The sequence below is a fragment of the Triticum aestivum genome, chromosome 5D (genome assembly GCF_018294505.1).
Source record: "Triticum aestivum cultivar Chinese Spring chromosome 5D, IWGSC CS RefSeq v2.1, whole genome shotgun sequence".
NCBI classification, from domain to species: Eukaryota; Viridiplantae; Streptophyta; class Magnoliopsida; order Poales; family Poaceae; genus Triticum; species Triticum aestivum.
The window spans coordinates 459450129-459474877 of NC_057808.1; the positions used below are offsets into that span (position 1 = coordinate 459450129).

A 24749-nucleotide genomic window follows, 5' to 3' on the forward strand; every position below is an offset into this window, starting at 1 on the left:
CCGTGTAGCGCCTATCTGAGAGGCGTTGCACAGTAGGGTGTGGCGCCGGCGTGGCGGGCGCTACACAAAAGGGTCAGGGGAGTGAAATAGTTTTGCAACCAGTTCATTCTGTGATTTGATTTCGATTATAGGTCAAAATTGTCAAATTTGCCCCTGTTGGCCAAGATCCGGGAGTGTTTTCCTCTCAAGAACCACAAATAAAGGGCCGTCACTTCACTTGTCCCAGAGTAGGAGTAGGAGTAGGAGTAGGGCGTGGCAAGCAATCCCAAAGCACATGATGTATCTATGGACGGGACAAGGAAATGTGGCGACTAGGACGGACGGCGACCAGTCCAATCGCGCCACCTGTGCTCGCTGTGATTATTTCCTTGGCCTTTGCTCCACCAGTCTAGTCTAGTCTAGGATGAAACAGATGAGCCGCACGCTTGCGCCGTCGTCTATCTTTACGAGGAGCCCTCCCATCATGGCTTAGCTTTTGGTTCTACAAACCTCATCTCCCAGTCACAACATGATGGCGCCACCCACCCACCCACAGCGAGCGAATGGTATTTTACCATCGGCTTTTAGGCGGCAAAAGCCGTGCTGGGGCTGCTATCACTCGCATGATCGCAACCACTAAACTCATCCCGGAAACAAAGTAGACACTAGGCACTGACTGATTCCATCATCCGGCTTCCAATCACTTCTAACTTTTACTACTACTTGTAAAGAATATCACAGCCAGCGTCATTCCTTGTATTTTTTCCTACCTTTTTCCCCTAAATAAACATTGCTTGCTACGGTAATAATTCAGCTGGTGTCACATTCATTTGAAAAGGCTGAAATCTCAAGAGCAGAGAAACCAGCACCAGCTTGTCTCAAAATTACCTCAAGTCCTGAACCAGTGAATGTACCATAAACGCTCAACACAAGTATATTTATGCACTTTTATTGTACTCATTTCGAGTCGGGTATAGTAATATACACAGCGATAAAGGTTTCAAAACATGACGCGGTATCCAAGACGTACCGCCGCCAAATGGACGCAGGAGGCGGCGGCAGCTCCAAGAATGAGAGGGAGACCTCAGTTATAGTAGAATACAGCGTACTATTACAACAACAGACTGCTATACGAAGGAAGTGTGCCGCTGACCACAGAGATCATACGAGAGCTGCAACCAACACAGCACCGTAGAAAGAAACGGCAAGGCGACTACGGAGGGCTGCAAGCAGCATCTGCACAAGCGACAGCGGGAAGCAAAGCTGTGGAGCTCCCGGTCACGTCGAGTGGCAACACATAGCCAAAGGGAGGAGTGTGCTGTGCAAAGTATCTACGGGCCACGGGCCCTGGTGAAACATAAGCATCCGGACGACTGGCCATCCGGTATCATACCACCGCCTTTGCTTGTGTCGAGGGCCTCCATAAGCTGCACCACCTCGTCCATGTCGGGGCGCTTATCAGGATTTCCATCCCAGCATTTACGCATAATGTTCGCAAACGCACTTGGACAGCAACGGGGTATGTCTGGCCGCAAATTCTGTCCATAAACAAGCAGTGATTATATTTGATGTATGTGCTCTGCGCGGATCATATGATACAAGGAAGGAAAATGGCATGGCAGGAGTGTATCTGGAACACACGACAAACCTGGTGAACGACAGCAGAAGAGACATCGGCAAAACTTAGGTCTGGGTATGGCATGTCACAGCAATAGATTTCCCACAAGCAAATGCCAAAACTGTAAACATCACATTTCCTGTTGTATGGTTTACCATCAAGAACCTGTAAATGCATACAAGGAAGAACAGGAGATTTTGTTTTAAGTAGGACGCCATTTTGTGAAGGAACAAACTTAAAAGAGGTCACTCCAATAAATACCTCTGGGGCCATATAACCAAGAGTGCCTGTCGCACCAGTCATATCCTTCGGGTTCTGAGCCTCAACACGTGCAACGCCAAAATCAGCAATCTTAAGGTTACGCTGTGTGTCAAGCAGCATATTTTCAGTTTTCACGTCGCGATGTACTATCTTTCTCGAGTGTAGATAGCTCAATCTGCAAAAGGAAAGTGCCAGACTATTACTTTTTGGACTCGGATACTCTAGAAATAATGCATAGCGGTGATTTGAGCTGAAGAGCATATTACCCTCTGGACAGATCCAATGCAAGCTGAACCACAACTTTGTAGGCGAGCTTCCGCCGTCTGTTCTTTATCAGGTACTGCTTCAAAGTGCCTCCAGCGAGATACTCTACCACAACACAACATGCTCTGGCTGGCAAGTTGGCACGCGCACCGTTGTCATTGACTGGTATCTTGAGGTCGGTGGTCCCCATAGACGCACCAATAAACTGCAGAAGAGATTACGACATGTATTTCAGTAATCAATACTTTTCAAATAGCCCTAGGGTAGTGAGCATGATACCAGTTACAAATTTTAATCCTGAACTAGAAGTTAATACTCAATGAGCTATCAGCTTTACTACAAGAGCAAATATCACATATGAAGGACAGGATTGATGGAAGCTATGTATGATTGGAAATATTCACCCTTGTAACGTTAGGATGGCTGAGCTTATGCCAAACAGCAACCTCCTGCTTAAATGATGTTCGTAAAGCAGTAGTTTCGGCTTCTGTGGCAAAACCATCTTCTCCCCAATCCAACAGCTTCACTGCAAACAGTATGATGAAATTAATAGGGTGCTCCTATATTGCGTAACATTGTGAACAAAACAATCCCAAATTCCTAAAATGACGAAGTGACACATTCATCGTATATTTTGAGTAAAAACCGGATATCTAATGATAGAAAATTATACACGCTGTTTTGAAAATCACCAATAAGAAAAGTTTAAAAGATGCTACTGCTGGAATATGTGCACTGTAAATACAAGCATGTCAATCTTATGAAACTAGTTGAAAGAACAAATGAACAACATACAGGCATGCATCTAACTGAAGTGCTCAATGGAACAAAGCCTTCACTTTCTATTTTGTGGAAACCTATAGAACTTAGGAAACTGAAGTGGGTCATAAAAAGATAAGCTTGGAAAGTAAGTCCAAACAAACGGTACAAAGCAGCACAACTAAGATTCTGATAGCATTCCATTTAGTTATAGACATATATCCACTATTGAGCAGGCTGCAGAAATGTTTACGAGCATATGCAAAAATTCAACACGGAAGAATTCATGTTCATTTGCAAAGGACTCAAAAGGAAATTGGTTGATGGAAATATCATAAATTAGTAGGAATTTAAATAAATCAATGTTGATACAATGCTAATTGGCAGGAAATCAATGTAGAGTGACATGTGAAATGAGGACTGCTGCCCAAAGGTGAAAAACCTCAGATGAACTGACAGAGTAAATGTCCAGAAATGTAGTCAGGGAAAGGAAGAACTTGATGGAGGAAAAAAGATGACACTATCTTGAAATTATTCATGAGCAAGAGCATTAATGTGGGCACACAAATATGCAGAAGGCACGAAAGCAGATGAATACATGGTCCAGCCCAACTAATGTTCTAAATAATGATAAACAGCTAACAGACAGTCACCCAGTTCTTTAGTGAAACGGACCTTCACATGTTACGATTTTAAAAAATTCAGATAAATATATATAGATGTGCAGAGTAGTAATATAAGAATGTACTCCCTCTGTAAACTAATATAAGAGCGTTTAGATCACTATTTTAGTGATCTAAACGCTCTTATATTAGTTTACGGAGGGAGTAATAGTTTAATAGATCTTATCAATACATAGAGTGGATGCGGCAGAAAGGAGAATGTCCAACGTTATACTTACTAACTAGGAGTATATATGTATTTGTCTGAATCCAACTATAAGAGATTCCTTGAAAAATACAAGTGCAAAGCTTCTTGCATTCACAATAGGTTGGTCATCTAGCAAACTTTGCTCCTAGAAGCGTAACTCAACTATTTGCTAGTTATGTGAATATCCGATGTAAGGAAGCTAAAATATCGACATAAGAAATAAAATCTTAAACAACATAATTCAGATGCAGCTTCTTGGGTACAAGAAAAGAACATAAACAAAATCGAAGGTGCACTAAAACACACTAGAAATGAATTTTGATGTGTGTGCCAAATTGTTGCGAAAATACTATGCATTGTGTGAGGCGTAAAGAGTTATCATGAAGTTCAAGGATTAATTTACAGGGCACACACGAATAACTGTCGAACTGCTAGACATCGCACTTTGCTAAACAACTACTCCCTCCGTCCCACAATATAAGATCGTTTTGCAAGCTGGGACGGAGGGAGTATGGTTTAAGGCGCCCAGTTCGAAATTGGGATGGGCTTAAAAGAGCATGCTACTGGATAAACACGCATAATCTCAAAACCTGTACCTATTGGAAGTTCTGAAACATTGGGGAAGGAGTGAACACAAATCACACAATCAATAAAAATCAGTACACGTATCATTCATCTCATAGAAGAGATTAGAGTAACTAATTACCCCAAAACCTGCAAACTTGTGCTTATCTGTATCAAGAAACGTGTGTCATGACCTATAAGTATATATATATGTTTTTAATCCCCTATAATCATGAGTGTAATTCGACCTGATGAATACATACATAGAAGGGCATAGGACCACGTATAAAAATCAATCAAGCAACATTAGTTCGTCACGTTTTTCAGCCGATTAAGGAAGAAATACCTGCGACTTGCTGGCCATCATAGGTGCCGCGGTAGACGGTTCCATATGTGCCCTGGGCGATGACATGCCGGATCTCCAGCTTAGCAAGGTCAATCTCCCAGTCCGCCTTGGGTCCCTGGGACTTGATGTTGGTCTTGCCCCATTTCTTGTTGAGCTGCTGCTCTAGCTGGATGTCGAGGCTGGTGAGGTCGATCTTGTCAGCTCGCACGTAGTCGCTGCTCCCCAGGCTACCGGTCCTCTTGAACTTCACCTCGGGCAGATCACCGGCGCTGGACGCCATCTTTGCACGCCGCCAAAAGTGGAAGTCTTGAGGAGCTGCACCGCAAGCCCAACAACAAGGGATTCAACAAGCAGGAATCCCTTATCGGAGGCGCGGAATCGGTGCGTCGCAGAGCCTATCGGGGAGTAGCAGAGATGAGGCAAGAAGCAGCAAAGGCGGAGCTGACGGGAGGGGGGCGCGGATCTGGCAAGCGGTGGAGAGGAAGCAAAAGGGGGGGCGGGAGAAGAGGTGCTCACCGCGGCGGGGCTGTGACGAAAGCCGAAAGGTCGGGACGGAACTCGCTGGAAAAGGCCGGCCGCAAAGTTTGACCAGGGCGGAGGAAGCTCGGCGGAAATATGGCGGAGGCGAGAGAGCAGAGACCGTATCGAATCCGGTCAAAGAATTGCTCAAGAACGCAGGAGAGGGGCGCCTCAGCCAACTAAACAGGAAGGGGGCTGGCCTGTCCGGCCGAATCGCGGGCGCGAGATTTGGAAGGAAGCGGGCGGGGGCGAGGCGGCGGAGGCGGCGAGGAATTGAGGATGGGAGCCTCCGGTGTCCGGTCGGACCGAGGCGAGGTGGCGGGTGTTGACGAAGGGGGGAAGCGTGGCGACGACGGAGCGGATTTGTTTACTGCTGTGCTGTGGCCACCGGCTGTGGCTGCCTGTGCCTGGGCAGCTCCGCCTTTGGCTCGTCGGCTGCGCTGGAACTTGGAATATGCCCGGGGCTACTGTGCTGCTGGCTCGCGTGATGTACAAGTCCAAGGCTCCAAAGTAGAATAGAATGTTCAAATGCGTGCGTCCCGTGCTACATGTCCAAAGTAGAATGTTCGGGGTCCGGGCACGTAGTAGTAGCAGGCTCACGGAATGGTGGATGGTTAAGTTTCAACTTGAAAAGCTACTACTAGTAGTAGTAGTACTCCGTTTCTTGGTCAACCGATCATTCCTAGCCGTCGGATCGAGATTTTTTCTCCCTGGTCTGTTTGCACATACACGAATCCTCTTCTTCTTCTTCTTCTTTTTGCCAGAAGTCTATTTGGTTCTCGCAGGATGATGTTGATATATTTTTATATGGAGTCGATCAAACTCAATAAAATTTCACTTGAGAAAACCTATAGCTTCTTTAAAAAAATAAAGCATATAATTCTAATTATTTTGAAACGAAGGAGCGCCTTTAAACATAACCGCTATATAGGCGCACACCCCTTCCTTGAAGTAGTCCAGACCGTAGATTGGCTATCGCCTCATCAAATCCATTTTTTTTTAGAAAAGGAGGATGACTAAAGACTAAAGCGAACAAGACCTTACAAAGTCATACAACAGTAAGACTAAAGCCGCCGTCTAAGCAACAAACTGTCGCTACGCCTATCCAATTGATGAAGCGGCGCAGATAACCTGGGCCTAATACTAAACAGACATCGCAGCCAAGCCTAACATCTAAGACCTGAGAACCCAACCTACATCAAATCCATTTGGAAGCACAAACAATCGCAGCCTAGATAAGCTCGAGCTTGACAAAAAATAAGAACTCTTTTTTTTTTCTTTTTCATAGATTTAGGATCCCAGTATCCAGCGAACATTGGATTTTTAGGCATGGTAAATCAAACGTTTTACATGGCAACTTATATCTCTACTCCTATAAAAGACTCAGTTGGTGATGATGGCATGTCTGCCATCCGTCATTTCTGACCACTAGATCTGCATCTAACGACTGTGAGGTAAGTTGTGGCCTTTTTGCAAGAATAGTCCACTCCTCTGCTCCAATTTGCAGAAAACCCATTAGTATCTTGAAACCAACCACATCCCTCTCACCTCATCAAAACAGCCCGAGGAGTATATTTTGAGTGAAACATAATATATTTTTTAGTGATATATGTATATCAAAACTAGAGTGTTTTCTTTCAAGTTTGTGAACATGTATTCTACTTTGGATCCGTTGCAACGCACGGGCACATGGCTAGTTTACGTATCAAAGACGACACGTCTAGTTGGCGAGCATGGCAAATTCACCTCACTTCATTATTTTTGCTAGAAAAATTGCCCTGCTCACAAAACAATTTTGTCTCCTCGCACCAATGACATGAAAAAAAACGTTCAACTTGCCATGGCTAAAAACATTTCCGTAGAACACATAGAGACTCGAGATTTGTGACAGACCCATCAAAGTGCTCTGCAAGAGCAACAACAAGAAATGCACTCGTCCTTTACTAGTGCGCGGTGGCACCGACCACGCAAAGATGTACGTACGGCCGTGTGTCGTGGTACGGCGCGACGGACCTTCTGGACAGCGACCTGTCTGGTTATGGTGCTCCCACCACTAGCGAAGCTAGCTAGCCTGTCACATACAGTACTACAGTATCATTTTCATAGGGTGTGTAGCGTACTGTGCAGGTGCAGTGCAGTGCGGAATCACCAAACTTGGGGAAGAAAAGATGGGCATGGAGGCAAATTTGACAAATTTAACCTATAGACGAAATCAAATCGCAGAATGAACTATCTGTGAAACTATTTTACGCAGCTGACTTTTTGTGTGACGCCCGACACGAAGGCGCCACACTACACTGTGCAACGCCTCACAGATAGGCGCTACACGGCCAGCATCGCACCCGTGTGATCAGAAAATTACTAAGTCAGTGTGCAGCGCCTGAGAGCTAGACGCCACACTATACAGTGTAGCGCCTAGCTCCTAGGCGTTGCACTAGTGCAGCGCCTAGCTCCCAGGCGTTGCACTAGTGCAGCGCCTGAGAGCTAGACGCCACGGGTCAGCCGCGTGAAAAAGTTTCACGGACAGTTCATTCTGTGATTTGATTTCGTCTATAGGTCAAATTTGTCAAATTTGCCGGAGCAGGACGGACGGACGGACGGTGGCCAAGATGGATTGTTTACTGTGCTCGTCGCCTTCCCGCCGAAGCAATTGGCTCCGGTTCCTTTGCGACAAGAGTTTGATTGGTTTGCGATTGCGAGCTAAGAAAATATCTTGTGTTTTTTTTATATACAAGAAGAAGTGTACCTTTACATACCTTTACTTACAAGTGTCCAAAAAGTATATTTTTTTCTTAGAGATACTATACTTCCTTCATGTTTTCTTTTTGAGATGATACTATACTTCCTTCTGTTGTTTTCTTTTAGGCCACAAGGAGTATGCTATTAGGACATCTTCAACGGCACCCCGCAAATTTCCTCCTGTGGACAGGGGGACCAGTCCGCCAACACGGATGCGGGAGGCCGCCATCCAACCGTAGTCGCATACATCCGGCCTCCCTCATCTCGTTTAAGTACGCACGATCAAATAGTCGCATACATAGAGCAAATAGCCGCATGCAGTGCTAGTTCAAATTTAAAAAAGTTCAAATATTACATCCCAACATTGTTGTCCCCTTTAACCGTACTGATGCTCAATCAGATCTTTCTTCAGCTGCTCGTGAGTTGGGTGATGCCGAATTTGTTGATGCATTTGAATAAACTCTTCAAATGTGGCCAGATTCTAGTTTGAAAGTTGGATAGAATCACCCATGTTCTCAAATTCTAGAGCTGCGGCAGCATCGTCACCCTCATCCTCGATGATCATGTTGTGCATGATCACACAACATGTCATCACCCCCACAAGGTCTCCGGGTCCCATTGTTTGGCAGGTCCATGAACAACTGCAAAACGGGCCTACAAAACTTCAAATGCCCTCTCGACATCTTTCTAGCTGATTCTTGTCTTTGGGCAAAGTGGGTCTTTTTCTGTCCAACTGGGTTAGAGATGGTGTTGACAAAGGTAGCCCACGGAGGATAGATACCGTCAACCAAATAGTAGCCCATGCTTTACTCATGTCCGTTGACAGTGTAGTGGCAAGGAGGAGCTTTTCCTTCAACCAGCCTCGCAAACAACGGTGATCGCTGCAGCACATTGATGTCATTGTGAGACCCGGGCATGTCAAAGAAAGCGTGTCAAATCCAAAGATCTTGTGATGCAACTGCTTCAAGAATTATGGTGTGCTTCTTAAGATGACCCTGATATTGCCCTTGTAAAGTCTTCGGGTAGTTCTTCCATTTTTAATGCATACAGTCAAGAGATCTAAGCAAACCTGGCCACCCTCTTACTTCTGAGATTGCCAAGAGTCTCTCGGTGTCTGCCACAGTTGGTTCTCTCAGGTACTGAGTGAAGGAAATATGCCCTAGAGGCAATAATAAAGTTATTATTTATTTCCTTAATATCATGATAAATGTTTATTATTCATGCTAGAATTGTATTAACCGGAAACATAATACTTGTGTGAATACATAGACAAACAGAGTGTCACTAGTATGCCTCTACTTGACTAGCTCGTTGATCAAAGATGGTTATGTTTCCTAGCCATAGACATGGGTTGTCATTTGATTAACGGGATCACATCATTAGGAGAATGATGTGATTGACTTGACCCATTCCGTTAGCTTAGCACATGATCGTTTAATATGTTTCTATTGCTTTCTTCATGACTTATACATGTTCCTATGACTATGAGATTATGCAACTCCCGTTTACCGGAGGAACACTTTGTGTGCTACCAAACGTCACAACGTAACTGGGTGATTAAAAAGGTGCTCTACAGGTGTCTCCGAAGGTACTTGTTGGGTTGGCGTATTTCGAGATTAGGATTTGTCACTTCGATTGTCGGAGAGGTATCTCTGGGCCCACTCGGTGATGCACATCACTTAAGCCTTGCAAGCATTGCAACTAATGAGTTAGTTGCGGGATGATGTATTACGGAACGAGTAAAGAGACTTGCCGGTAACGAGATTGAACTAGGTATTGAGATACCGACGATCGAATCTCGGGCAAGTAACATACCGATGACAAAGGGAACAACGTATGTTGTTATGCGGTCTGACCGATAAAGATCTTCGTAGAATATGTGGGAGCCAACATGAGCATCCAGGTTCTGCTATTGGTTATTGACCGGAGACGTGTCTCGGTCATGTCTACATAGTTCTCGAACCCGTAGGGTCCGCACGCTTAAAGTTTCGATGACGGTTATATTATGAGTTTATGAGTTTTGATGTACCGAAGGTTGTTCGGAGTCCCAGATGTGATCACGGACACGATGAGGAGTCTCGAAATGGTCGAGACATGAAGATTGATATATTGGAAGCCTATATTTGGATACCGGAAGTGTTCCGGGTGAAATCGGGATTTTACCGGAGTACCGAGGGGTTACCGGAACCCCGGGGGGGCTTAATGGGCCATAGTGGGCCTTAGGGGAGAAGAGGAGAGGCGGCTAGGGCAGGGCCGCGCGCCCCTTCCCCTCTGGTCCGAATAGGAGAAGGAGAGGGGGGCGGCGCCCCCCCTTTCCTTCTTCTCTCCCTCCTGGCGCGCCTCCTCCCTGGCCGGCCGCACCTCCCCCCCTTGCTCCTTTATATACGGGGGCAGGGGGCACCCCAAAGACACAACAATTGATTTGATCTTTTAGCCGTGTGCGGTGCCCCCCTCCACCATAGTCCACCTCGATAATACTGTAGCGGTGCTTAGGCGAAGCCCTGCGTCGGTAGAACATCATCATCGTCACCACGCCGTCGTGCTGACGAAACTCTCCCTCAACACTCGGCTGGATCGGAGTTCGAGGGACGTCATCGGGCTGAACATGTGCTGAACTCGGAGGTGCCGTGCGTTCGGTACTTGATCGGTCGGATCGTGAAGACGTACGACTACATCAACCGCGTTGTGCTAACGCTTCCGCTTTCGGTCTACGAGGGTACTTGATCGGTCGGATCGTGAAGACGTACGACTACATCAACCGCGTTGTGCTAACGCTTCCGCTTTCGGTCTACGAGGGTACGTGGACAATACTCTCCCTCTCGTTGCTATGCATCACCATGATCTTGCGTGTGCGTAGGAATTTTTTTGAAATTACTACGTTCCCCAACACTGAGGTCCGAACATGTCGACCACGACAGTTGCAAAACTAATCATGGCATCTCCGCATGTGCTCTCAGACATCCATAGGTACTCGTCCCACGAATCAGCGGCCGTGCCACATGCGCAGTCCGAACGGACATAGATGGTTTGCGGGTCCGCCTTGTAGATGCCCTTACGCGAGCACATTTCTGGTTGGGCTGGTTACCAAGCAAACGGGCCGATGGAACCTGCCTTTGGCCCATGTTGTGACATTAGGACAGGATCATCTCAAACTAGTGGAGGAAATTAAAAAAAAGTAGGAAGAATAGAAACCACCCTTGTCTCGCTGATTGAACGAAGTTGTAATAAGATTCCAAGACTCTACCTCTATCCTGATATGGTTGTCATGGCCGACGCAGTCGACATCGGGGAGCTTATGGTGTTTCGGTGTCGTGTTGGCCCTGTTTTGATGCTTTTGCTATAGTGGTGCCAAGTGTATTTTGATTAATGGTTCTCTGTTTTTTTCACTTTTTTTGTGCTCCTGACTTTCTTCCCGAACAAATTTCAACATGCTTAACGACAACATTGATCATTTGTTTCATGCTACTGTTGCAAATGTTGAAAGAGAAGAATAACCGTGTATTCAAATATTGACCTTTTTTCAATAAAGAGAATATATTAATACGAATCACCTATCGATCTAGCTGCACTTTCTCTTTCTGTGAGTCTTTGGATGACTGAGATTCAAGCATGGTGTAATGTTGGGGCTCCATATCTCAGCCCCATAAATTACATCTTTTACCCCCTAGTTACGACATTTTGGCAACGCTTACCCAATTAAAGTATTTTTCACATTTTAGTGTTTAGTCTTCCCATCATGATAAGAAGAACCTATGTGTCAAATGTGGCGCTAACTAGGTGGTCAATTCCGGAAATATATCCTATGAGAAAAATATATTCTTAGGCGAGTTATACTATTGAGGAACAGGCGGATCGAAGACGAACAAGAGGCTTAGAATTGTGATTGAGTTTGATTCTGCGCTAATGGGTAGTTAGGGGGGTGAGTGCGATGCTCACCGGTCGTGAGATGGAGTGGATCTAACTTGATTAAGAGTTAGATCGGTCTCATATAATCTTTTTTTGTCAACTCCCGCCGTTATTTTGGTTACCTCAGCTGTTTGGCAAAATTGACATAATTTAAATATAATTTGATGAAATTTGACGAAATCTGGTATGCCTTAACAGGTATATGTCTGAGCTTGTTTGCCCAGTTAGCTGCCATGTCACCCTAACCAATTGACCTAATTTTCTATTTGTGAAAATTAGTAAGTGGTATAAAAACGGCCACAATGCCACAACTAAGAGGTCAAATGTTGGCAAAGATTACTAAGTGGGGTAAAAGATGTCACAATGTCACGAAACTAGAGGGTAAAAAGTGAAAAATACTGACACAAATTCAACATGCTTGACAAAGATATGCATACATGATGGAGGTGTTCTCTCTAAAAAGTACTCCCTCGGTCCTAAGTGACTCAACTTTGTACTAAAGCTTGTATAAAGTTGAGTCACTTATTTTGGGACGGAGGGAGTACAAACGCTCCAGAGGTACCTCCAAAAATGTAAGAAATCCAGCCAAACTTGACATCTTCATGTCAACGAATTACTAGCTATATACACTAATATATTTAACATCAGTCAATTTCACGGCCCTTGGTTTCTACAGGGAAGAGAATGCAGGCCACTCCAGCGAGGCATAACACCAGCTCAAACACAAAAACAGCTTCCATTTGATGGCAGGTCCGTAGCATGCCGACAGCAACAAGAGGGCATATAACCCCACCAATTTTACCAATGGAGGTCGCAATTCCAACGCCGGTCGAGCGGACTGATGTTGGATATACCTAGAATACAAGGAAATGAATTAGCGCACAAGAAACTCTGCTCCAAAGAACAAATAATATTATCCAAAACTTGTACAAAAAATGCTTCAGATAATGCCTGGTCAGAGAAACAAATTGGACAGGTGTTATACAGACAAACAAATCGAGTTTGGAAGGATAAGTGTTGCAGCAATGAAGAGCAGAACACCTAGTAATATGATCAGATTTGAGATATTTTCTCCCTATCCATTAGCTGCAATTAGGATGTTGAATTCTTATTATGATTGTTACAATCTTTTTTATGTTAGTGTGTTCAGGGGTCTTTAAAGTTAGCACAGCATGTATATCTGGCAAGATAAGCAAGAGAATCTGCAAATCCATGAAACTAAAAATGGATGCTCTAGCTAGGAAAATATTACTGCCCTCATGCATATATAGCGTATGCAAGTCTTCTGGCATTGACGCAACAAGAAAAAGTCATCCTAGCATGAGTTTCATAGCGCTGGGCCTAGCAGTAAGTTTTATTTGTATTAGGGGTGTGTTTGGATTTGGCCCAAGCTAGCCTTGCCAGATAGGAGTATTTGGCTAGCCGAAATTTTGGTGAAGGTTCTGCTAGTCCATGATCTGGCCAACATTGGAAAGAAAAATGAGCTAGAAGGTTCTTTGACCACAGGGCAGTTCACCTATCTTCAGTATGTAATACAGGGAAGATCTACTAGAAGATGATTAATTTCGACCCGTTCTAGCGTGATGAATGGAAAACTTTAAACCCTGAATATTGAAAATCAAACTACCTTGGCACAACAAAAAGAATAGTGAAAACCACCATTTGGATAAACTGGTTAAATGGATGAATGTAACATTCAAAGTTATCAACTAAAATGGGTAGGTGGTATTTACAGGACACTGTAAAAACCAAGACAACGGAAAAGAAGTGCACTTGCTATATTTAACAAAGAATTGACACAAACCTCTGGAGCATATAAACATAGAACTGTGGAGCTACCCATGGCACATGCGCGAGCACCGAATAGGAGTGCCGTTGTAAGTAGCTCATCCTGATGAAGTACTAGTGGCCCAAGGAAAGCAGCACAAGTGAAGAGCATGGACCACATTGTAGCTTTCCGGCCAATCCATTCAACAAGAATGGCAGATACAATTAGACCAGGAATCTCTGGAACATCAGTGCATATATTTGTTAGCCGGTGGCATATTGTAAAAAAAGAGGCAGTCATCAGGCAACAAAATAGGCTCACTGTAAGCTACCTGCTAAACTAGTAACAAATGTATCCCTGTAAAGGTTAGCATCTTCTTGACGCTGTACAGTTGTCAGCCCAGATGGGCAGTTTCTATTGGAATCGCTCAGCTGCGATGTCAGCAAGACTACCCCATAATAAGCAAAGGAATTTGCAAAGTAAACAAACCAAAGAAGAAGAGTTGATCTGCGCAATGCCGGTGACAATAGTCTTCGCAGTGCCGCAGCGGCGCCAGATTTGAAGCTCAAGGCATTGTTAGCTTTGCATTCTATCTCTGTCTCTCTGACTGGAAGAAGATGATCTATTTCAGTCTCAGATGTAAGAGTGTCAACTTTACTTTCACGGCGGTATGTGAGAACTCCAGGAGGAAGAGCTTCTTGGTTTATCATAGAGACACTCTCCAGGACAAGTGTAGCGTCTGACATTCTATTTTGTGCACAAAGATAGCGTGGTGATTCAGGTATTATTCGAAAGAATGGAAGCAAGAGGAAGCATGGAATGGAGGTCAAAACTAGCAACCACCGCCAATTCAATGCCGATATGACAACCTGCGACCGAACCACAGTCGAATAGCATTTCTCAGAACTGTATAAAATTCTATAAACATAAGTCACAAATAAAATGTCGAAAATGCATCAGCCCAGAGTTTAACTGAGCATCAGTTATTTTAAACTTCATGAGAAAATCAAAGTTGAGCTGTGAAGGTAAAAGTGTGATATGAGATAGCACAAGATGAAATCACAAGTATTCCGGCGGAATATTTGCCATTCCCATTCATTTTTACTTGTCAATTCAGATAATAGAGATGGTCTGTAATACACACCATTGACCATAATTTTTATTATTACACGTTATAAGAATATTTAATTAACTAAAGTACTTCTGATGACAAATATATCAATATCATTTCTTGACATAATAATAATTTCAAACACTTGGGAAGGAATGGATTTCAAGACTATGAAAAAACCAACACAAATTCACTTCTACATACATTTGTAAGCACCCGACCTGAACAAACAGATATCGTTCTTTCAGTTGACACCCTTAGTATGTGGTGTCTCTTTATCTCAATATAGTTGTAGTTTCAGAGTCATGCTCTTATATCCAATTGCTTATATCTATACATACTTAATATTTGTTGGTGTAACTATATCTTTTTTCTATTTCTATACCTACAAAATCCATTAGGGAAACAAATTTTAGAATGAAAATGTGAAAGGTATAATTCACAACATCAAATGGACACAAAAGAAAGGTGCCATACCCATGCAAGTGAAGCCTCCAAGACGGTGCCGATAGTCCAAAAAAGCGAAAAAAGAACTACGCAAGTGCCGCGATTTTGCGCAGGAACAAACTCCAAAAACCAAGATGAGAACACGTGCCCACCACCCACTCCTACGCCGACGAGAAACCGAAGAGCGATCAAGCATAAATAGTTGGGAGACCAGGCACTCAAGAAACCCATTCCGCTAGTGAACAGAGCTGAAAACAGCAAAACGGTCCTGACACAAGAAAAATCACAGGCTTTGTCTTTACAAAAATTCCCTTTCAGAATTGCCTGTACTAAAAAAGTGAAACACAGAAGTAAACATACCTTCGACCATATCTGTCAGAAACAAAGCCCCAAGCACATGAGCCGATCAGCATGCCAGCAAAGACCACACTTGAGAGTAGGCTCTCATCCTGGGCAGAGACTTTCCACTCCTCCCGAACCAATGGTCCCACAAATGACAGCAGATTGAGCTCCATGGCCTCTACGACCCAACCCATGCCTGCATAAGCAAGAACAAGCGCCTGGAATCTGCCAAACCCCATGGCTGAAAGCGCGTCATCCGTGGTGTATGTTTCCATGCTGTCAGACAGTCAGAGTCTTTTGGTTGAACACCGGTATCACAGGCAAGTCTCGAACAAACTTTTGGTCAAATAAGTATCTTCAGTATGCCCCATGCAGAAAAAAATCATTCTTAGAGACCAAAAGCATAGCCAACATGACTTGCTGCATACATTAGGAGTTCAGACCTGAAAGGCAAAAGCATGTTGAGTATGTTTGTGCAAGATGGAGGACACAAGTGATGAATCTAGAATGACAAGAGCACGGGCTTCCTCGGATGCAAGACAGGTTGCAAAGCGAATGAAATGATAAACTCATTCTTCTCAGAGTGTGCACACATGTAAACTAAAACTGAATGTACTACTAGATGGGGATTCTTCCAACTACCACCAGGCGAAGCCTGAAGGCCAACGAGAGACTTGAACAAGGAAGTAGTAAGTGCCATATATTCAGATGTGAGCAGATCCGGCCTGCTGTAGGAACAAATTCACCGTACAAAAAAAGTAGGTGACTGAAACTTCCTCTGGGATTCGTTGCATACAACTCCTTTACTCTACTAGTCTAGGATTCAACACACAAGAGGAGGTAAAAAAAAACAATCAGTCGGGGTCACTTTGGTACCACTGTATCAAGCGCAGTGAAGCGGACCACAGCGCCCGACACCCAGCACTTAATCTGAACGGAAACGAGTGCCCGCGGGCAGCATGGAGATGGGCGAGTTGGGAGCCAATCAAAAATTTAACGGCAAGGGGTCGTCAGAAGGAGCGTACCGTGGATGGGGTGGGGGTTCCCGGGAGAGGAAAGCATAGGCGGCCGGCGGCGGGCGGAGGAGGACGGGGAACGACCCTGTCTCTGACTGTGATTGTTCGGTTGCTTCGTTCCATGGCACCATAATAAGCGGCAGGCGGCAGCAACAGATTTCTAGTGTCCGGTGGAGTGAAGGAACAAGCCTGACTGACGACGACGTGTGCTTTGGTCCGGGACCCATGCTCGCTCGCTGCATACGCCACTCTCAACCACCGGCCCCTATATTTTAATTTTCATTTCCATTTTTCTGGCTTGTCTTCGCTCCGCTCGTCTTACCGGCCGGGCAGGAACGGAGGGAGTATCTAGCAATAATTATGTAATTATAAGCATATCCTTGGCAGGCATCTTGTCCTACAAAACGCCACTCTCTCCCTCCCTCTCTGCTGCCCATACTGCTTACGTCAATGTGAGGCGTGCTACGTGTTGCCTGGCTGAAAACAGCGAGCATATTCTCTTTTGCTTTTCCGCCTCTGTCATGTGCCTTGGTTCTCCTGCCGTCCGGGTTGTGGATACCATTTGACCCTTGTTTGATAAGTACTTCGTTCATTATTAAGATATTTTAATATTTTCTATATCTAATGTATGCAGACCTTTTTTTAGTTGTAAGACTTGGTGATTTCTGTTAATGAAAATTGGAGAGGGAAGCTCTCTTTTATCAAAAAAAAAAATGTATGCAGACAAGTTTTAGTGTATTTGTTTACGGGATTACACGGGAGATTATGGGTGCTCCACACCCCTAAAGAAATATTAACTTAAAAGATACCGAAAAAAATCTGGAATTTAAGGATATCAAAAGTGGGTGTCCAATCTACTCCCATGTGAAGTTTCATGAAAAAATACCAGGAAACATATCAGTGGTGAAGGAAATACAGTCCGAACTAAAATCCATCCAAACAAGGTATCTCCAAATCCCTTTTTTTTCTTTCTAATTCTCGGTACATTTTTGAACTTACTGTACATATATATAGGGGGTGGAGCACCCCGGTGCTACAAATCCTATTCCATTTGTTCACTTATTACAGTCCATGTGTAGTCTATATTGAAATACCCAAAAATGTCTTAAAAGTAGTGAACGGAAGGAGTAGTTTAAACAAAACCCCAATCGTTTCAAGGACCGGGTGTCGACTAGAGCAATGAGATGAATAGATGACTAGTAAGAAATTTTATTTCAAACTAGCGATCTTAGTGAAAATATGTAATTATAAGGTTCACTAAAATGCAAGTCTATTTAACAACCATGTATGAGGCAAGCAGCCTAACAACTCCATAACCACAACACAAGCTAACTAGAGTTACAACTTGCAACTCTAACTTCGACTGGGAACCAAATCAACATGAGAATTCAGCAAATGTTACTGGTAGAAATGCCTGTTGCAGACACTTAATCACGTTCGAAGAATTTATACATACATACATACCATACCATACCATACCATACCATACTCCTACTTACAGTCTCAAGGAGCGAGGACTTTACAAAATGATGACCAATAACATCCGAAACCCCGAAATGAATTTCGAGGATTCTTCATCGTCATGTCCACTAAAATACTAGACATATAATAGTTTGTATATAAACGTTCACGCGTAGCAGCATGACGGATTTTATGGTCCAAGTGGTTTTACATGTTCACACCAGGACCATCATCAATTCATAGCACGGCCCTTGGTCTCAAAAGGGAAGAGCATGCAGGCAATTGCAGCAAGGAATAGCACCACCTCAAATACAATGATGGCTTCCATCTGATGGCAGCTTCTCAGCATCCCAACGGCTACAAGGGGGCAAATAATTCCACCGACTCTACCCATGGCGGTCGCGATTCCAACCCCAGTCGAGCGCACAGATGTCGGGTATACCTTTAAGGACAAGAGAATAAGTTAGTTCATAGGAAAAACAAAGTCCTTCAATGAAATATCTACGACAGCTGCTCCACAAGACTGTTTTGGGTAAAATTTGGTGCAATAACTGATGTACCCTTGTCATAACATTCTAGGCGTTCCCAGCTAAGAGCATAGCCAAGACCCTAATACGGGGAAGACCCCATGCCATAACTTAGTTGTTTTTTCGTCAGGAAAATGGATCAGAATCGGTAGACTTCATTTAGCCAGAGCTATCTATGGAGTAGGATGTCCGTTTGTTTACATCCTGGGTACATTCCGACTGGTCACTAGTTAATATATTAAATTTATGGTCTAAATAAGTAGGGTAAACACCACAATGATGGAAGGAGAATCCTTTATCACTGCTACCTACAAACCAATGTAAACCTATACAACACTAGTATCCTCAAGAAAGTTCGAAGCTCAAAATTCTGTGGTGAACGAGCCCAATAATAAACTCAAAATTTGCAAATGCAAATCAATGAAACTAAAAGGTGGATGCTCTAGGAAGTAAAATGTTCTTCTGACCGTTCTTATATTAGTGAGCAGCACTAGCTGCTCAGTCGGTTGCTTGCTTCTCTTCTGCCTTAGAGAAGTCCATCATTTTGCAAGAGTTTGATGCGGGGATTATAGAGACAAAAAGGCCTTGCATAGGTCTGTCTCTGTCTAGAAAGACACTCCGTTCATGTAATTCAATACATAAAAAGGTAACAATGGTCATAATATGACAGTGTGACAAGAAACATTAAAAAAAGGGCAGCCTGGTGCACGTAGCTCCCGCTTCGCTGTCCTTTTTGCAAGGGAAGGGTCTGACCACTTTGGGTCTTTTTTACGCAGCCTTTTCCTGCATTTCTGCAAGAGGCTGTTTCCAGGACTCACACAAGGCAACAACTTTACCGCTGCGCCAAGGCTCCCCTTCTGTGACAAGAAAACATTACTGCAATAAAATTAATAAGAAATGCAGTAGTATGTTTTATTCGTTTAGGTCTTGCTCGCACCAGTTTACTTACATATATCTTTATTATGAAATGTAATGCAGACATAAAAAAAATCAAATATTCAGGAAGTAAACTACCATTTAAGTACCTAGCCAGATCGATGGATATAATGTTGAAATTGCAACTTATAGGCCTGCGGTACTTTGAACACATTAATCTCACTATACTGTGATGTGATGGCCAAGTCACTAAGAAACACATTTACTACATGCCATGAGAAAAGGATACGAACCTCTGGGGCGTATAAACATACAACTGTGTAGCTACCCATGGCACACGCACGAGCACCAAACAGAAGGCCAGTTGTCCATAGCTCACTCTGATAAAGCACAAGTGGTCCAAGGAAACCACAGCATGTGAAGAGCAGGCACCACATTGTAGCTTTTCGGCCAAACCATTCAACGAGAACAGCGGACGCAATTAGACCCGGAATCTCTGATAGAGCAGTAGAATGATCAGTTAGTGACATATTCTACAGCCAGTCAGACTGGGTGAAGAAACAGACTACTGTATGCTACCTGCAAGACTAGTAACAAATGTATCTTTGTACAGGCTGGTATCTGTTTCACTCTTCACGTATTTCAGCCCAGATGCGCAGCTTCTATTTGCATTGCTCAGTTGTGCGGTCAGCAAGACTAGTCCATAATAAGCAAAGGAATTTGCGTAGAAAACAAACCAAAGTAGAAGAGTTGATCTGCGCAATTTCCGTGACAGTAGACTGCGCAATGCAGCAGCACTACCAGATTTGGGGCTCATGACATCATCATCTGTGCATTCCTTCTCTCTGAGTGGAAGAAGATGATCTGCCTCAGAGGTAAGACCACTATGATCAGCTTCACCGTCTCGAGGGTATACGAGAACTCCAGGCGGAAGAGCTGCTTGGTTTGTCTCGGCGATTCTCTCCAGGACAAGTGTTGCATCAGACATTCTATTTTGCGCACACAGATAGCGTGGCGATTCAGGTGTGATTCCAAAGAAAGGGAGCAAGAGAAAGCAAGGGATGGCAGTCAATGCTAGCAACCACCTCCAAGTCAATGTTGATACGACAATCTGCAACAGGAACAAAATTTTATAAGACTTCATTACTTGATCAAAATATAAATATAAATCAGAAAGTATCAGTATGATACCCATGCAAGTGAAGCCTCCAAGACTGTGCCAATAGTCCAGAAAAAGGAAAAAATAATCATCCAAAAGCCACGATTTTGTGCAGGAACAAATTCCAAAAACCAAGATGAATACACATGGCTGCCACCCAGTCCTACGCCAACGAGAAAGCGAAGAGCCATCAAACATAAATAGTTCGGAGACAAAGCACTTAGGAAACCCATTCCAGTAGTAAACAGAGTTGAAAACAGTAAACCAGTCCTGAAACAAGAAAAATACAAGTTCTGTTCAGGGATTATATTGGTAAACCGTTGTAAGTTTGCAACTGTAAACCCGTCCGCCATGTATAGTATTGAAATTATGTTTACAATTCCAAGACACACTGGACGTGCCAAAGTTGCATAATCGTACATCAGATATATGAAATTCAAATTCATGATAACAGAGACGGCATGGTTAGTCATAACTTTGTCAAAAATAAAAATAAAAATTCTTCTAGAAAACCGAAACATGGAAGTGCTTGTACAAGTAAATCCTTACCTTCGCCCATATTTGTCAGACACATATCCCCAGCCACATGCTCCAATTAACATGCCCAAAAACACTACACTTGAGAGTAAACTCTCATCTTGGGCAGAGATTTTCCATTCCTCCCGAATCAATGGTCCAACAAACGACAGTAGCATGACCTCCATGGCTTCTGCAACCCAACCCATGCCTGCATAAACAAGAACAAGTCCTTGCAATTTTCCAAATCCCATGGTTGTAAGCGCATCATCCGTGGTGTATGTTTCCATGTTAGTAGTGTGTGCCGATTCAGCCAAGGAAAGGCCAGTCTGTAACAAACTTGCCGTCAGGAAAATATTTGCTTGGTTCACCTCCAGCTGCAAATAGTACCCACAAACAATAAAAATGTACTTGAGAAGCCAAAATCATAAGAGGCATGAGTTAATGCATATATTAAGAAATTAAAGGTAAAAAATATAAATTTGCCTCTAGAGTTTGTTCGTTCATGGTGGATAAACATTACATAAATGAATCTACACAATCCAATTCAACGACACAGTTCAGTGCTATGACGATAAGAGCAATGGCATGCTAGACCTAGTGTATTGACGCTGCTCCCACCCACATTCAGTTTGGCGAGCAATGGCATGTCAGATGAGCCTAAACACAACGCACTGGATGTTATATCGATGATGGGGGCAAAGGACAGATGGTCAACCAGGTCAAGAAGGCACTGGATAGTTCCATTAAGATGATAGTGTGTGCATTTTGAATCGGCTGCATTTTTTATCAGCAAATAAAAACAGAGGAATTATAATTTCTGAATTCTGAGTTGAAGGAGGAGGTGAGAATCTGAAGTGGCCTAGAAAGATTCTGAGATCTTGACTGGTGCTAAGTCTGCTGAAGGACTGTCTGGTTCCCTGCTTTGATTTGGTCTTCCTTTTTTTTCCTTAGTTTTTCTCTTACCCTCTTTTGTAGATCTGAACAGTTTCCTGCTTAATACTCCACACCAGCAACAGTTTCCTGCTTAATACTCCACACCAGCAATCTTAAAAAAACATTTTTTCCTTAATGGTAGGCAAGAAGAAGATAAAAACTGAAGAACATGGTACGGTGGACATTCCTCTAGGATTAAAGCTTTGACCAAATTTCTCTATCTTAAACTCGGTCATGTGAAGCTGAAAATTCACTGTAAAACTAATCCGACAGAAAACTTCTCCTGGATCTGTCGCTAGATACAGACACAGGTAAACACCCAACCCTTCCACCATCCAGGACCTAATCAACGCAGCACCTGAAACGAATCCAACTAGGCTCAGGGGTAGGCTATCAAGCCACAAGACCTGAACACCAAGAACTTGATATCTACTAGGCCATATCAAGAACAGAGGGCATGCCCATGTCCGAGCATGAATCCTGCATCCCATTGCCCCCAAGCACCTACCAGCACAAACCAAAAAAGAGGAAGGCGCGAACAGCACGCAAAGCGCCCCGAGCGCCCGACGCAACGCGGGAGCAGCAAACAATCGACGACGGTTGAGGTGAGGGGGGCGGGCACGTACGCACGGAGGAGGCGGGGGGCGGGCCCCGTTCGGATCAGGGACGATCCTCGCTCGCGGGAAGGAAAGCCAGCGGCGGCGACGGAGGAGAGGGGAGGAGGAAGGGGGAAGAAGATGCCTGCCTGCGCTCTGCGGGTTCTTGGGAGGGGAACGAGTTTAATAGCGGGATTGGAAAATGGCGACGACCAATGGCGGACGGGGAAGGGGGGAAGGAGCAAGCAACTGGTCCAGGGGCGACGATGGCGACCCGTCTGCGCGGGCCGGGCTGTTGCGGGACGCGTGGCGATCCCGATTGATTTTCATGTGGACGCCAGGGATTCGGGATTGTTTTGGGCCCGTGAATGAATGGGATCGATCAATCATGTGGTTTGCGGGGAACCGCGACCTGCCGCCGCGACGCTTGGCAGCCATCTGGACGTGCGACGCCCCACCAAGAGGCTCCGCGCCGAGGAGGCGTATTATTGACCGACAAAGTTAAATAGGAGTGGCCTCGTGATAGTTTTCTCTTTTCTTTTTCTTTTTTGAATGAAAAAATAATAAAGTTTCTCTTTTCTTTTGTCGCGCGTGACGGGTGTCGACTGGTGAAGGAGACCGTTCTGGCCTATTATCCGTGATGAGCTGCAGTTGTCAATTTCGTTTCGAAGTCCGTGTTGGGTTTCTTTATTATCGGTGCTCAGCTATGTTATCCTGTTTAGTGGCGTGGTAAGAGAAAACTTGATGTGCCGTGTCACCACATACTACGGTCGTTCAAAGCACTTGCGTCTCCTCTGCCTTCTGCTGACGGTTTCCGGCGCCTGGCTCACTCGCGACCGAAGAGAGTGACGAAGAGGTCGTGACGGGATATATAAAACAAAATATGTACTCCGTATGTGGTAACTGTGTGGCAGATTGCAAAAACAACCAAACAACCTGGGAACGCTTTGATCGTGATCACGCGGCTGCTGGCGATATGCACGGGAGAAGAAGGGAAACCGACATGAGCCTTATCTCCTCGCTCGCGCCCGTTTAATCTCCTACCCAGCTCCACCGCCGCCACACACCCATCTCCCCCTCCCCCCTGCTCCCGGTGTCGTCCCGCCCCCATCTCCTCCCCAGCTTCTGCCGCGGCGGCCGATCAGGTGCACAACCGCCGTCAGGCTCCTATCGCACGGCTGACGCGTCCATGCCCACCGCCGCTACTCTCTATCCCCAACCTCCCACCATCTCCCCGACTCCACAAGTCATCATCGGGCCAACCCCGTGTGTCGTGTGCCTCCGCCACCCCATCCAGTCGCGTCTCCCCACACCGCCACCTCTGACCACCGACGCCGCTCATCAAATGGAAGGTCCATCGTCTCCGCCTACTACATCGACAGGTGAGCTTCTAGTGAGTGCCTCCTTTGACCGTTCCGAGGAAAGTTTCCGCTGGTGCAATCATCCTCTTTTCTCTCTCAATTTTGTTCAAACAATATAGCATGGGATCAGTTACTATGGAAAATGAAAAATTCCTTCTCTGAAGTCCTAGTTTGATGGATAGAAGCCTTAAAAAATTCCAAATTGTCATATATTTTTGTCGTGGTATATGAGTGCCCTCAACCTGTTTGTAAGGGTGCGTTTGGTTGCAAGGGAGGCCATAGATGGGTTGGGATCGTTCAAAAAATAAACATGTTTGGTTATAAAGCACTCGAATGGTTTCACTCAAAAAAAGAGAATATGCTCTAAAGATGTTGAACCATTCCACCCCAGAAATCGGTCGAATCATATGGCCACCCATTGCATGCATGCTCATGTGAGCATGACTGGTGGTCCCATCCCAAATAATTAGCTCATTCTTATATACATCCAAGCACTTGAATTGGATGGTTCCATAAAAAAACTGGGTGGTCCAAATCCATTCATATGACACCTTCAACCAAACGCATCCTAAGTACACCTATGAGACTGAATAAATTCTTTTCAATTGTATGTATATGTGAGAGGTTCCTGATCATGGTGTCGTAACTGCGCTCATCCTCTATGGGGTCCATCAAAACTAAAGTGCGTTGTTCGATCAACCCATTTGGTTGTTATTCTTAAATTGTGTGATATGCGGTAATCGATTGTACATCACCAATGGCATGAGATGACATCGACGTGCACCGCTTTAGCTTACATATCGTGAAA

The 24749-nt window shown here is 44.4% G+C and overlaps 3 protein-coding genes across 7 annotated transcripts; all 3 read right to left on the reverse strand.

Annotated features, from left to right (window-relative positions):
• Nucleotides 1–902: 902 nt before the first annotated feature.
• Nucleotides 903–5708, reverse strand: LOC123122742 (serine/threonine-protein kinase STY13). The gene is made up of 7 exons (XM_044543074.1): nt 5178–5708; nt 4662–5056; nt 2527–2648; nt 2125–2327; nt 1859–2033; nt 1628–1762; nt 903–1517 (listed from the first exon to the last, which is right to left on the reverse strand). Exons 2-7 carry the CDS (start codon nt 4939–4941, stop codon nt 1311–1313), a joined length of 1122 nt encoding a protein of 373 aa, XP_044399009.1. The 5' UTR covers nt 4942–5056; nt 5178–5708; the 3' UTR covers nt 903–1310.
• A 6441-nt stretch (nt 5709–12149) lies between these two features.
• LOC123122743 (organic cation/carnitine transporter 7) lies at nt 12150–16729 on the reverse strand. Of its 2 annotated transcripts, none has more exons than XM_044543077.1 (6): nt 16519–16729; nt 15512–15936; nt 15182–15419; nt 13925–14462; nt 13630–13832; nt 12150–12679 (listed from the first exon to the last, which is right to left on the reverse strand). In XM_044543077.1, the coding sequence occupies exons 2-6, from the start codon at nt 15766–15768 to the stop codon at nt 12470–12472; spliced, it is 1446 nt and encodes a 481-aa protein (XP_044399012.1). In that variant the 5' UTR covers nt 15769–15936; nt 16519–16729; the 3' UTR covers nt 12150–12469. The 2 variants fall into 2 exon arrangements, with proteins under 2 accessions (XP_044399012.1, XP_044399010.1); XM_044543075.1 differs by lacking the exon at nt 16519–16729 and adding an exon at nt 16370–16492.
• Nucleotides 16730–17911: 1182 nt separating this feature from the next.
• LOC123122744 (organic cation/carnitine transporter 7) lies at nt 17912–22867 on the reverse strand. 4 transcript variants are annotated; one of them, XM_044543079.1, is made up of 6 exons: nt 22730–22867; nt 21082–21425; nt 20565–20802; nt 19953–20484; nt 19667–19869; nt 17912–18412 (listed from the first exon to the last, which is right to left on the reverse strand). In XM_044543079.1, exons 2-6 carry the CDS (start codon nt 21336–21338, stop codon nt 18203–18205), a joined length of 1440 nt encoding a protein of 479 aa, XP_044399014.1. In that variant the 5' UTR covers nt 21339–21425; nt 22730–22867; the 3' UTR covers nt 17912–18202. The 4 variants fall into 4 exon arrangements, with proteins under 4 accessions (XP_044399014.1, XP_044399013.1, XP_044399015.1 ...); XM_044543078.1 differs by having other exon boundaries at nt 22611–22865; XM_044543080.1 differs by having other exon boundaries at nt 17912–19354; nt 22611–22865.
• Nucleotides 22868–24749: the final 1882 nt, after the last annotated feature.

Bases quoted from the DNA above. Each gene is read 5' to 3' on its own strand.
- LOC123122742 (XM_044543074.1), bottom strand. From the start codon at position 4,941: ATGGCGTCCAGCGCCGGTGATCTGCCCGAGGTGAAGTTCAAGAGGACC. The intron at 2,649-4,661 runs GTATTTCTTCCT...TACTGTTTGCAG, and splicing joins TGATGGCCAGCAAGTCGCAG to TGAAGCTGTTGGATTGGGGA. The intron at 2,328-2,526 runs GTGAATATTTCC...TCTCTTCTGCAG, and splicing joins GCCATCCTAACGTTACAAGG to TTTATTGGTGCGTCTATGGG.
- LOC123122744 (XM_044543079.1), bottom strand. From the start codon at position 21,338: ATGGAAACATACACCACGGATGATGCGCTTACAACCATGGGATTTGGA. The intron at 20,485-20,564 runs GTATCATACTGA...TTCCTGTTGCAG, and splicing joins TGGAGGCTTCACTTGCATGG to ATTGTCGTATCAACATTGAC. The intron at 19,870-19,952 runs GTAGCATACAGT...CTGCTCTATCAG, and splicing joins ATTTGTTACTAGTCTTGCAG to AGATTCCGGGTCTAATTGCG.
- LOC123122743 (XM_044543077.1), bottom strand. From the start codon at position 15,768: ATGGAAACATACACCACGGATGACGCGCTTTCAGCCATGGGGTTTGGC. The intron at 13,833-13,924 runs GTAGCTTACAGT...CTGATGTTCCAG, and splicing joins ATTTGTTACTAGTTTAGCAG to AGATTCCTGGTCTAATTGTA. The intron at 12,680-13,629 runs GTTTGTGTCAAT...CTTGTATTCTAG, and splicing joins TATGTTTATATGCTCCAGAG to GTATATCCAACATCAGTCCG.